The sequence below is a fragment of the Heptranchias perlo genome, chromosome 9, assembly GCF_035084215.1.
Source record: "Heptranchias perlo isolate sHepPer1 chromosome 9, sHepPer1.hap1, whole genome shotgun sequence".
NCBI lineage: Eukaryota > Metazoa > Chordata > Chondrichthyes > Hexanchiformes > Hexanchidae > Heptranchias > Heptranchias perlo.
This window is the reverse complement of record NC_090333.1, coordinates 24,764,503-24,778,576: the sequence shown is the minus strand read 5'-3', so window position 1 is coordinate 24,778,576 and position 14,074 is coordinate 24,764,503. Positions and strand designations below refer to the sequence as shown.

General features: G+C 42.3%; 1 protein-coding gene across 3 annotated transcripts in view; it reads right to left on the bottom strand.

Annotated features, from left to right (window-relative positions):
• The window catches only part of LOC137325203 (lysine-specific demethylase 4A-like), a 62,031-nt gene that overhangs the window by 27,695 nt on the left and 20,262 nt on the right, over positions 1-14,074 (bottom strand). For all 3 annotated transcript variants that reach the window (XM_067990036.1, XM_067990035.1, XM_067990037.1), the window contains exons 9-11: positions 11,877-12,154; positions 5,676-5,884; positions 4,694-5,007 (exon numbers count right to left, since the gene is read on the bottom strand). In XM_067990036.1, the coding sequence (XP_067846137.1) occupies positions 4,694-5,007; positions 5,676-5,884; positions 11,877-12,154 (801 nt within the window). The remainder of the gene's footprint in view (positions 1-4,693; positions 5,008-5,675; positions 5,885-11,876; positions 12,155-14,074) is intronic.

The following is a 14,074-nucleotide window of genomic DNA, read 5'->3' as shown; positions in this document are numbered from 1 at the left end:
TCTCGGGTTTGGGAGGTGCTGTCGAAGAAGCCTTGGCAAGTTGCTGCAGTGCATCCTGTGGATGGTACACACTGCAGCCACTGTGCGCCGGTGGTGAAGGGAATGAATGTTTAGGGTGGTGGATGGGGTGCCAATCAAGCGGGCTGCTTTGTCCTGGATGGTGTCGAGCTTCTTGAGTGTTGTTGGAGCTGCACTCATCCAGGCAAGTGGAGAGTATTCCATCACACTCCTGACTTGTGCCTTGTAGATGGTGGAAAGGCTTTGGGGAGTCAGGAGGTGAGTCACTCGCCACAGAATACCCAGCCTCTGACCTGCTCTTGTAGCCACAGTATTTATATGACTGATCCAGTTAAGTTTCTGGTCAATGGTGACCCCCAGGATGTTGATGGGGGATTCGGCAATGGTAATGCTGTTGAATGTCATGGGGAGGTGGTTAGACTCTCTCTTGTTGGAGATGGTCATTGCCTGGCACTTGTCTGGCGCAAATGTTACTTGCCACTTATCAGCCCAAGCATGGATGTTGTCTAGGTCTTGCTGCATGCGGGCTCGGACTGCTTCATTATCTGAGGGGTTGCGAATGGAACTGAACACTGTGCAATCATCAGCGAACATCCCCATTTCTGACCTTATGATGGAGGGAAGGTCATTGATGAAGCAGCTGAAGATGATTGGGCCGAGGACACTGCCTTGAGGAACTCCTGCAGCAATGTCCTGAGGCTGAGATGATAGGCCACCAACAACCACTACCATCTTCCTTTGTGCTAGGTATGACTCCAGCCACTGGAGAGTTTTCCCCCTGATTCCCAATGACTTCAATTTTACTAGGGCTCCTTGGTGCCACACTCTGTCAAATGCTGCCTTGATGTCAAGGGCAGTCACTCTCACCTCACCTCTGGAATTCAGCTCCTTTGTCCATGTTTGGACCAAGGCTGTAATGAGGTCTGGAGCTGAGTGGTCCTGGCGGAACCCAAACTGAGCATCAGTGAGTAGGCTATTGGTGATTAAGTGCCGCTTGATAGCACTGTTGACGACACCTTCCATCACTTTGCTGATGATTGAGAGTAGACTGATGGGACGGTAATTGGCCGGATTGGATTTGTCCTGCTTTGTGTGGACAGAACATACCTGAGCAATTTTCCACATTGTCGGGTAGATGCCAGTGTTGTAGCTGTACTGGAACAGCTTGGCTAGAGGCGCAGCTAGTTCTGGAGCACAAGCATTCAGCACTACAGCCGGGATGTTGTCAGGGCCCATAACCTTTGCTGTATCCAGTGCACTCAGCCGTTTCTTGATATTACGTGGAGGGAATCGAATTGGCTGAAGACTGGCTTCTGTGATGGTGGGGATATCAGGAGGCGGCCGAGATGGATCATCTACTTGGCACTTCTGGCTGAAGATGGTTGCAAACGCTTCAGCCTTGTCTTTTGCACTCACGTGCTGGACTCCGCCATCGTTGAGGATGGGGACGTTTACAGAGCCTCCTCCCCCCGCTAGTTGTTTACTTGTCCACCACCATTCACGACTGGATGTGGCAGGACTGCAGAGCTTTGATCTGATCCGTTGGTTGTGGAATCGCTTCGCTCTGTCTATAGCATGTTGCTTCCGCTGTTTAGCATGCATGTAGTCCTGAGTTGTAGCTTCACCAGGTTGGCACCACATTTTTAGGTATGCCTGGTGCTGCTCCTGGCACGCTCTTCTACACTCCTCATTGAACCAGGGTTGATCCCCTGACTTGTTGGTAATGGTAGAGTGAGGAATATGCCGGGCCATGAGGTTACAGATTGTGCTGGAATACAATTCTGCTGCTGCTGATGGCCCAAAGCACCTCATGGATGTCCAGTTTTGAGCTGCTACATCTGTTCTGAATCTATTGCATTTAGCACAGTGGTAGTGCCACACAACACCTTGGGTGGTGTCCTCAGTGCAAAGACGGGACTTCATCTCCATGAGGACTGTGCGGTGGTCACTCCTACCAATACTGTCATGGACAGATACATCTACGACAGGTAGATTGGTGAGGACGAGGTCAAGTAAGTTTCTCCCTCGTGTTGGTTCGTTCACCACCTGCCGCAGGCCCAGTCTGGCAGCTATGTCCTTCAGGACTCAGCCAGCTCGGTCAGTAGTGATGGTACCGAGCCACTCTTAGTGATGGACATTGAAGTCCCCCACCCAGAGTACATTCTGTGCCTTTGCTACCCTCAGTGCTTCCTCCAAGTGGTGTTCAACATGGAGGAGGACTGATTCATCAGCTGAGGGAGGGCGGTAGGTGGTAATCAGCAGGAGGTTTCCTTGCCCATGTTTGACCTGATGCCATGAGATTTCATGGGGTCCAGAGTCAAACGTTGAGGACTCCCAGGGCCACTCCCTCCTGACTGTATATCACTGTACTGCCACCTCTGGTCGGTCTGTCCTGCCGGTGGGACAGGACATAGCCAGGGATGGTGATGGAAGAGTCTGGGACGTTGGCTGAAAGGTATGATTCTGTGAGTATGGCTATGTCAGGCTGTTGCTTGACTAGTCTGTGGGACAGCTCTCCCAATTTTCGCACAAATCCCCGGATGTTAGTGAGGAGGACTTTGCAGAGTCGACTGGGCGAGATTGAACAACTGAGTGGCTTGCTAGGCCATTTCAGAGGGCAATTAAGAATCAACCACATTGCTGTGGGTCTGGAGTCACATATAGGCCAGACCGGGTAAGGACGGCAGGTTTCCTTCCCTAAAGGGCATTAGTGAACCAGATGGGTTTTTACGACAATCCGGTAGTTTCATGGCCACCATTACTGATACTAGTATTTTAATTCCAGATTTTATTTAATTAATTGAATTTAATTAATTGAATTTAAATTCCCCAGCTGCCGTGGCGGGATTTGAACTCATGACTCCGGATTATTAGTCCAGTAACATAACCACTATGCTACCATACCCCCGTCTAAGAAGAACTAATAGGTGAGTCAGATATTCTCAATTAGAAACTAAATGGCTGCTGTACTGCCAACTGTTTTATTTTTAAAAATGGGCTTATGATGCTCATTGCTGATAGTGCAATATTGACCAAATTCACCACCACTTTCCCTTTGACTACTAGCAAGTGTACAGCACCAAAGCTAGTTTTTACTTTTTTGTGTGAACTACTTCTGGTGAGCCTGGCAAGAGATTATCTTTGTCTGCAGAATGAAATGTGCATACACAGTTTCCTTCACACAGGCATTAAATTGCTTAGCTGCTTCCAAGGGGACTGGAGCTTTGCTTTGTTTATGTAACTTTCTTACTTTGTTTCCACACTGAAGAATTAGCAATAGGTTAAGACAGTAAAGATGCCTGGAGGTGCTGATCGGCTAAAGTTCTCCCAAACTGTAGTGGCTTGCAACGTAGGAAGAGGGAGCTAAAATTCTGGGAGTGTCTGTACTGCAAATGCAGCTACGATAGATCTGGAATATACTTATCAGCAGGAAACTATTCTGGAGGTAATGCAGGTAGTGTGTGTAGGATACAAACATATGAATTAAGAGCAGGAGTAGGCCATTCAGTCCCTCGAGCCTGCTCTGCCATTTGATAAAATCATGGTTGATCTGATTGTGACCTCAACCCTACTTTGTCGTCTACCTACTATAATCTTTGACTCCCTTGTTAATCAGGAATCTATCTAACTCAACCTTAAAAATATTCAATGACCCTGCCTCCACCGCTCTCTGGGGAAGGGAGTTCCACAGCAATAAGGTATAAGGGATAAGGTACGGCAACAATCAGAGAATTAGTCATATGCTGAAAACACAATATTGAAGGAATCATTCAGGAAGCAAGGCTTCCTCAGACACTACTTGGTCTTATTGTATCCTCCTGCCATGCATTAGTATTAATATAAACACTAATAAAATTGCCTGAGCATCAAGACTTCAAAGCTCTATTCACTCATTCCAAAGTAGAGTTTAGCAGCACTGGCCAATTGCAGAACCCTAGGGTTGATCATGCTTTGAACTGTTGCAAGGTAGACCATTAAAGTGAATGGTCAGAAAATCGTGGGCTAGCGAGTGCAGAAGCCTATAGAGGTGGTACCTTCCATCTTCAAATGTTGACCATCTGTTTGACGAGAGCTTAAATAGGAATAAGTCGACACAGGTCTCTTGCGTTTGATGAAGAATAATACCCCAGAAATACTCAAAATAGGAATCATTCACACAGGAAAAAAAAAATTTGAAAACGAATGGAGAAATGGACTAAGCGGATAGCTCGTTGGAAGAGCCATCACAGTAATAATGGGCCGAATGGCCTTCTGTGCTGTAAAAATGTAATGATTCCAGGTGCACTCTTGTGCATACGAATATATGACATGCAAAAAAATCCTCATCAATGCATTGGAATGCATCTCCTAATGAAAACACTGAACAACCACTGCTCTGTCAGCTGGAACAAGTATTCACAAAAGGGATGCAAACTTATCCACATTTTAAGCTTGCCGACTGTTAAAAGACTCCTTCAACCTGTAGATTAACAGTTTATAAGGTGATTGGTTTGAGGTACTTCCCCTGTTTACTTAATGTAATTTCTTAACTATTTCCCTTCTCTGCTCACATAAAATTGTATCAGTTTGACTGATGTACATTGTTTCATAGGGTAGAGTGGGAGAGTGCTTGAGGCATCACGCAGTAAAAGGGAAGTGCACCCAAACAATATGAAATTACTTGATATATAAATACCTCTGCAAGGTCTTGTTCATTGAGGCTAGTTCCAACGTTTGTTTTAATTGTTCCACTCCAATCTGGACTGTTATCAGAGTCTTCTGCAGCACTCTCTTGGCTTGAACTTTGAGTGCTTGTAGTCTCTGAATCTGACAAGCTGGAGTCAGATGATTTCACGGACGGGATAGGAGTATTTTGGGAAGGAGTGGCCACGGAGAAGTTTAACACTGTAACAGCAGTGTCCGCTGAGCTGGACATGGTTGGCTTCAATGTAAGCTTCTCTTCCAGTGGAGCATTTTCAGATTTTGTCTCAACCTTTACTGGAGCAGGTTCTGCAACAAAAAAAATTGAAAAAGATGCACTAGAAACAGCAAAAAAAATTGTGATGTCATCAAACATTTTATAAAAAGTATATGGAAATTACAGCTGTATAATTTGTATACTTATATTTGACTGCCAAAGCAAACCATCAGTACCTCAAAGATGTTGGCAGAATTTCACAACACCCATTACTTCGTACCATATTTAATTTTGTTGTTTCAAAAATCATATACACAGGCTTAACAATAGCTCAGTGGGTATGTCCAGGACATGGGACTGAACCAGAAGTTAAATTGCTAGTCTGCAGAGTTTGTTGATTTGAGTTGAGACAATGGTGAGGGGAGTGATGGGTGAACTACAGTTGCCCTCAGCACTCCTGAGTTAGGTAGTGGAGGAAGAGAAAAAGTACAACCATGGATCCTGCTTCTGCTTGCTATTCATTAATCTCTGCTTCAAAGTGCTTGTGCAAGAACAGGGTCAAGGCTCAACTGCGTTTGCCCCTCCTCCATCTCTCCAGTAAAACAGCTGCTTGTAACTCTCTAGGTTCACACATAAAAATGGCCATTTTGGCAAGATACTGAAGAACAGCCAGCTACAGTAAAAGTCACACCATTCAGGAAAGCAAGAAAAATTAATGTTGATTGTTGACTAGTTACTGGAATAGATTCCAAAGTCCTACCTGGAACAATCAGATCGGCACTGTCAGCTGCCGCTTCACAGCATCCCTCCTCTTCCTTTTTCAGCTTTCTCTTAGAGTCTTCACACTCACTTAGTGGAGCAGGATTACTCTCATCCCCCTCTTTCAGGATCGCAGCACTTTCACTCACCTCCTGCGGCAGCTCCAGGCAAACCTTGTGTCTCTTTGTTCCTATTCGATGTTTTACTGGACTGGATAATGAAAAAAAGTGGTCATTAGTAAATTATAAAAAACAATGTGCACTCTGAAAATGTCTATTGACAGCCACCAAATGCAAAATTCAGTTCTCCACTAAACAGCAAAAAAGACTTGTTTTTGCTTTCCCAATTTTCTCGCCTACTTTTCACAAGATACTCACTCTCTATGGAGTGTGGTTGCCAATCTTTATGCATTGCCAGGCCATTCCACTGTAGAAGGAAATGTAGCATAGAACAAGAGACTTTCTGGCCTGTATGGTTTAATGCTGTACCAGTGTCTCTACCCACCAGGGAGCCCAAAAGCCAAAAATTCTGAATTGACAAATGATGGTTATTGCCAAATCTAAATTTCCTCCTCCGCACGAACAGATCCAATGGAGTGGACAAATAATTTGAAGACTATCATTGAAATTTTTCCCATGATGGTTCATTAAAAGCAGGAAAAGCAATATCATGTTTAAATACATTTTGAACATACAAAGCATTTGTTACTTTTAAGAAAAATATATATTACCTTGGAGGAAGTATCACTTAACAGCTGTCCAAGCAGCAACATGAAATCACTTCAAATTAAGTTTCTAAATACATAAAATATTGACACACCAAGTATTCAGGAATCTAAATGAAAATGGGACTTCTTACTTGGGACACTACCGAGCATATTTCTACAATGGTTCTGAGCTGCAATGATAAAACATTTCTAAGCTTACACCAGATATCATCTCTGCAAAGGAGGTCTCATATGTACAACTGCCATCTCCTTGCTGTTGAAATATTGACATGTTGCATACAATTAATAAGCTCAAGATGCTTGTTTGTAAATTGAATCATCTAATTTCTATAAATGCTCAAACAAGAATGAAACTATTCACAAACTAATGCACTTACAAGCAGAATGGACAATGGAGATAATTTAATCAAGCGTAAGAACATAAAAAATAGGAACAGTAGGCCATACAGCCCCTCGAGCCTGCTCCGCCATTCAATAAGATCATGGCTGATCTTCGACGTGAACTCCACTTTCCCACCCGATCCCCATATCCCTTGATTCCCTTAGTGTCCAAATATCTATCAATCTCAGTCTTGAATATAGTCAACGACTCAGCATCCACAGCCCTCTGGGGTAGAGAATTTCAAAGATTCACAACCCTCTGAGTGAAGAAATTTTTTCCTCATCTCGGTCCAAAATAGTCGACCCCTTTTCTTGAGACTATGACCCCTAGTTCCAGACTCTCCAGCCAGGGGAAACAGCCTCTCAGCATCTACCCAGTCAAGCCCTCTAAAAAATTTTATACGTTTCAATGAGACCACCTCTCATTCTTCTAAACTCCAGAGAACATAGGTCCATTCAACTCGATCTCTCCTCATGGGACAACCCTCTCATCCCAGGAATCAATCTAGTGAACCTTTGTTGCACCCCCTCTAAGGCAAGTATATCCTTCATTAGGCAAGGAGACCAAAACTGAACACACTGCTCTGGTGAGACCACACCTGGAGTACTATTTAATTGCAGCAAGACCTCCTACTTTTATACTCCAAACCCCATGCAACAAAGCCGAGCATACCATTTGCCTTCCTAATTGCTCGCTGTACCTGCATGTTAATTTTCTGTGATTCATGGACAAGGACACCCAAATCCCTCTGACTACCAACATTTCATAGGTTCACATAGTCCTACCTATGTTGTTGGTACCTAAGAAAGAGGTTCTGCTGAGGGAGTTTGAGCAGCTAGGGGCTAAATTAAAAAGCAGAACCACATAGGTGATAATCTCCAGATTATTACCTGAGCCACGAGCAAATTGGCATTGGGTCAATAGGATCAGAGAGATGAATGCGTGGCTCAAAGATTGGTGTGGGAGAAGTGGGTTTCGATTCATGGGGCACTGGCACCAGTACTGGGGAAAGAGGGAGCTGTTCCGTTGGGACGGGCTTCACCTGAACCATGCTGGGACCAGTGTTCTGGCAAACCGAATAACTAGGGCAGTAGAGAAGGCTTTAAACTAAATGGGGGGGGGGGGGGGGGGGGGGGGAGGGAGGAGGGCTCACGTGGGGCAAAGTTTAGATTGATAAAGAGAAAAGACAAGGAAAGCGATGGGGGTAATGATAAAGAGTGTGTCAGGAAGGGACAGAGCATATAAACATAAGAGTGCACTAGCAAATGGGGCAGGGGTAGAAAAGAATGGTAAAATATCAAAATTAAAGGTTCTTTATCTGAATGCGCGCAGCATTCGTAATAAGATAGATGAACTGACGGCACAAATAGAAACAAATGGGTATGATCTCCCCCCATTACAGAGACGTGGTTGCAAGGTTGCAAGATTGGGAGCTAAATATTCAGGGTTATTTAACGTTTCGGAAGGATAGGAAAAAAGGTAAAGGTGGTGGGGAAGCTCTGTTAATAAAGGATGAAATTGGTATAATAGTGAGAATTGATCTTGGCTCAGAAGATCAATGTGTCGAATCAATTTGGGTGGAGGTAAGAAATAGCAAGGGAAAGAAATCACTGGTGGGAGTAGTATATAGGCCCCCTAAAAGTAGCTACACTGTAGGGCAAAATATAAATCAGGAAATAAAGGGGGCTTGTAAGAAAGGTAATGTAATAATCATGGGCGATTTTAACTTTAACATAGATTGGACAAATCAAATTGGCAAAAATTGCCCTGAGGAGGAGTTCATAGAGTGTATTAGGGACTGTTTCTTAGATCAATACGTCAGGGAACCAATCAGGGAACAGGCCATTTTGGATCTGGTAATGGGTAACGAAACAGGATTAATTAATGATCTCAAAGTAAAGGATCCCTTGGGAAGCAGTGATCATAACATGATAGAATTTCACATCCAGTTTGAGAGCGAGGATATTGGGTCTAAAATTACTGTATTAAACTTAAAATAAAGGGCAATTATAAAGGAATAAGGGTGGAATTGGCTGAAGTGGACTGGGTAAACAGATTAAATGGTATGATGGTGGATAAGCAGTGGCAAACATTTAAAAAGATATTTTATGACTCGCAACAAAAATATATCCCTGTGAGGAGGAAAGACACCACAAAAAGGGTGAACCAACCATGGCTAACTAAGGAAGTCAAGGATGGTATCAGGTTACAAGAAAAAGCATACAACATGGCAAAGATTACTGGTAAGCCCGAAGATTGGGAAAACTTTAAAAACCAGCAAAGGATGACTAAAAGAATAATAGAGGGAGAAAATAAATTATGAGAGTAAACTAGCAATAAATAAAAACTGATAGTAAAAGCTTCTACAAGTATATAAAAAGGAAGAGGGTAGCTGAAGTAAACATTGGTCCCTTAGAGGATGAGACTGGGGAAATAATAATGGAAAACAAGGAAATGGCAGAGGAATTGAACAGATATTTTGTATCTGTCTTCACAGTAGAAGACACCAATAACATATCAATAGTAGAAAATCAAGGGGCAAAGGGGAGGGAGGAATTAAAAACAATCACTATCAATAGAGAAAAAGTACTAGGTAAGCTAATGGGTCTAAAGGCTGACAAGTCCCCTGGAACTGATGGCTTGCATCCAAGGGTCTTAAAGGAAGTGGCTACAGAGATAGTGGATGCATTGTCTGTAAACTTCCAGGATTCACTAGATTCTGGAAAGGTCCCAGTGGATTGGAAAACCGCAAACGTAACACCCCTATTCAAGAAGGGAGTGAGACAGAAAGCAGGTAACTACAGACCAGTTAGCCTAACATGTCATTGGGAAAATGCTAGAATCCATTGTTAAGGAAGTAATAGCAGGACATTTAGAGACTCATAATACAATCAAGGAGAGTCAACATGGTTTTATAAAGGGGAAATCGTGTCTGACAAATTTATTATTGTTCTTTGAGGAAGTAATGGGCAGGGTGGATAAAGGGGAACCAATGGATGCAGTATATTTGGATTTCCAAAAGGCATTCAATAAGGTGCCACATAAAAGATTACTGCACAAGATAAGAGCTCATGGATAGAGGATTGGCTAACTAACAGAAAAGAGTCGAGATAAAAGGGTAATTTTCAAAATGGCAATCTGTAACTAGTGGGGTGCCACAGGGCTGGGGCCTCAACTATTTACAATATATATCAATGACTTGGATGAAGGAACAGAGTGTCTTGTGGCCAAATTTGCTGATGATACAAAGATAGGTGGAAAAGCAAGTTGCAATGAGGACACAAAGTGTCTGCAAAGGGATATTAACAGGTTAAGCGAATGGGCAAAAATTTGGCAGATGGAATATAATGTGGGGAAATGTGAAGTCATCCACTTTATTAGAATGGAGAAATACTACAAAATGCTGTGGGATAGAGGGATCTGGATGTCCTCATACATGAAACACAAAAAGTCAACATACAGGTGCAGCAGGTAATCCGGAAGGCAAACAGAATATTGGCCTTTATTTCTAGGGAGATGGAAGCAGGGAAGTCATGCTACAGCTGTACAGGGTGCTGGTGAGACCACACCTGGAGTACTGTGTACAGTTCTGGTGCCCTTATTTAAGGAAGGACATACTTGCATTGGAGGCAGTTCAGAGAAGGTTCACTCGGTTGATTCTGGGTATGGAAGGGTTGTCTTATGAGGAAAGATTGAACAGGTTGGGTCTATACTCATTGGAGTTTAGAAGAATGAGAGGAGATCTTATTGAAACATACAAGATTCTGAGAGGACTCGATAGGGTAGATGCTGAGAGGGTGTTACCCCTCATGGGGGAAATCTAAAACTAGGGGGCATAGTCTCAGAATAAGGGGTTGTCCATTTAAGAAAGAAATGAGGAGGAATTTCTTCTCCCAGAGGATCATGAATCTTTGGAATTCTTTACCCCAAAAGGCTGTGGAGGCTGGGTCATTGAATACATTCAAGGCTGAGTTAGACAAATTTTTGATCAGCAAGGAAGTCAAAGTAAAAATCAGATCAGCCATGATCTCATTGAATGGCGGAGCAGGCTCGAGGGGCCAAACGGCCTACTCCTGCTCCTATCTCTTATGGTCTTATTTCTTAGTTTCTCACCTTTTAAAAAATATTCTGCTTTTCTATTCTTCCTACCAAAGTGGATAATTTCACATTTCCCCACACTATACACCATCTGCCACCTTCTCACCCACTCACTTAACCTGTCTATAAGCCCTTTGCATCCTCCTCACAGCTCACTTTCCCACCTAGTTTTGTATTATCAACAAACTTGGATACATTACACTCGGTGTCCTCATCTAAGTCATTGATATATATTGTAAATAGCTGAGGCCCCAGGACTGATCCTTGCAGCACCCCACTAGTTACAACCTGCCAACCTGAAAATGACCCATTTATTCCTACTCTCTGTTTTCTGTCCGTTAACCAATCCTCAATCCATGCCAAGAAATTACCCACAATCCCATGAGCCCTAATCTTGTGTAACAATCTGTGTGGCTGTACTGGAAGCATTACTGTAAAATATTCAATTGTTAAAGCAAGGTCCTCTGTTAAAATGTCTGGTACTAAATGTTAAATAAACATGATGCTAAGAATACTAAATATGGTGCTGAACAGAAAATTCAAACTGCAGTCGACAGGAACTGTCTGCCAGTATCTTTGATTAGTCAACTAACTACTTTTGATACACTATTAGTGATGTTGTAGGAATAATGTGTTAGTAAAAAGAATTCATGGAATCACGATTTTGACAGAAATTTACTGAGCTATCCCAATGCAAAAGATCTTGACAATTAAAAAATTAAATACATTCTCTCACGTGAAAAACTTACAAGCATCACACGCACAAAGTTACAAACTAATATTTACAGTTATGTGAAAAGACACCCATTGTCTTGATGCTACAGACCAACTCTCATCTAGCTTTTCTCCCTTCAAAAATGGGCGGGAACATAAAGTTACTGCTCCTATGTGGTATGTGTGTGGTTTTTTTTACAAAATAAGGTGACATTTCACTTCAGAATACTGGATTTATCCAGTTCAGCATTTAAGAGATATATGCAGCGGAAAAATTCTACCTTTTTATTTCACCAGTGTCTCCCTGTTCAGTGGACACTTTTTTCTCAGCAATGTTGTCTGATTCCATTTCAACTGGATCAGCATCCTGGTCCTCCAAACTCTTTGCAGTTACAGAGTTTAATTCTTCACCAAAAAATGCAACTGCTTCTGGTGTGGCTCGTGTATGGTCAATAAAATTTGTATCTTTTCCTACTTTCCACAACTTGTAACGTTCAGGCTGAAACTTGCGCACAAAAACATCCATCGAAATTTTTACCATATCCTTCCTGCATGAGCACTGGATAGAAGAGAAATTATATGGTGAAAAAAGATAGTTGAAACTAGTGCAGTAATATCAAAACTTTCAGCAGGGTTTTTAATGTTTCAACACAATGTACTGCATTATGGATTAAGAATACACACTTGTACATTTTGTATATTTCTGGAACTGACAATGGTGATTTCACTGAAGTTGTAATGATTACCATAATGCAATGAAAATCCCTTTGCATTATATTAGAAATGGGAATGAAGGCAAGTACAATACAAAAAAAACAATTTCTGGCAGTTAGATATGCAGATAATGGAGGTTCCACTGTAATTGGTTCTGTACCAAAACTGGTAATATTGTAACTATTCTTGTCAAATGCAGCATGAAAAATCTTGGCACTGTCCACAAGGCAGATATGTCAATGTCTGAAGTACTGGGTTCAAAAATATAGAACAAAATTAGCAACATGATACTTAGGGACCTTCCTTTCTCTGGAAAACTTGTTCACTTTCATCAAATTTCCCCAAAAGAAATGGGAAGATCACTAGCTTTGAAGAGTTTTATATTGCAAGCTGACTATCGAAAATTTAATATTTAGCAACAGTACTACAACAGACAAAGTGGAGAAAAAAAAACATGGAATTCATTTCCAGCCAACTTGTTCCACTGTACAGGACTGCAAATTAATTTCTGATTAACGCTGCTCCATGTAAACCAATATTCCAGATACCATAATCAATTGTTTGGTTTTTTTCTCTTGCTCTTACTTTCTTTGATGTTTAGTCAACTTAGCCACACAAACAGTACACTTTCTACATCAGTTTGCTACAACATTAGGCTATCACCTCCTCTTATGCCATTACAAAGAACATTATATGTATGTGTGATGTACTTTGCATCTGCCTTTACCAAGGAAGGAGATGCTGCCAAAGTCACAGTAAAAGAGGAGGTAGTCAAGATACTAGATGGGCTAAAAATTGATAAAGATTAGATACTAGAAAGGCTAGCTGTACTTAATGTAGATAAGTCACCCGGTCCGGATGGGATGAATCCTAGGTTGCTGAGGGAAGCAAGGGTGGAAATAGCAGAGGTGCTGGCCATAATCTTCCAATCATCCTTAGATACAGGGGTGGTGCCAGGGGACTGGAGGATTGCAAATGTTACACCACTGTTCAAAAAAAAAGGGTGCAAGGATAAACCTGGCAACTACGGGCCAGTCAGTTTAACCTCAGTGGTGGGGAAGCTTTTAGAAACGATAATCCGGGACAAAATTAATAGTCACTTGGACAAGTGTGGATTAATAAAGGAAAGCCAGCACGGATTTGTTAAAGGCAAATTATGTCTAACTAACTTGATTGAGTTTTTTGATGAGGTAATAGAGAGGGTTGATGAGGGCAATGCAGTTGATGTGTATATGGTCTTTCAAAAGGCGTTTGATAAAGTGCCACATTACAGGCTTGTCAGCAAAACTGATGCCCATGGAATAAAAGCGGAAGCAGCTGCGGCAGCATGGATACGAAATTGGCTAAGTGACAGGAAACAGACAGTAGCGGTGAACAGTTGTTTTTTGACTGCAGGAAGGTATACAGTGGCGTTCCCCAGGGGTTGGTACTAGGCCCACTGCTTTTCTTGATATATATTAACAACTTGGAATTGGGTGTACAGGGCACAATATCAAAATTTGCAGCTGACACAAAACTTGGAAGTGTAGTAAACAGTGAGAAGGACAGTAATAGACTGCAAGAGGACAAAGACAAGCTGGTGAAATGGACGGGCAGATGAAATTTAATGCCGAAAAATGCGAAGTGATACATTTGCGTAGGAAGAATGAGGAGAGGCAATATAAATGGTACAATTCTAAAGGGGGTACAGGAACAGAGAAACCTGGCGGTATATGTGCACAAATCTTTGATGGCGGCAGGACAGGTTGAGAAAGCGGTTAAAAAA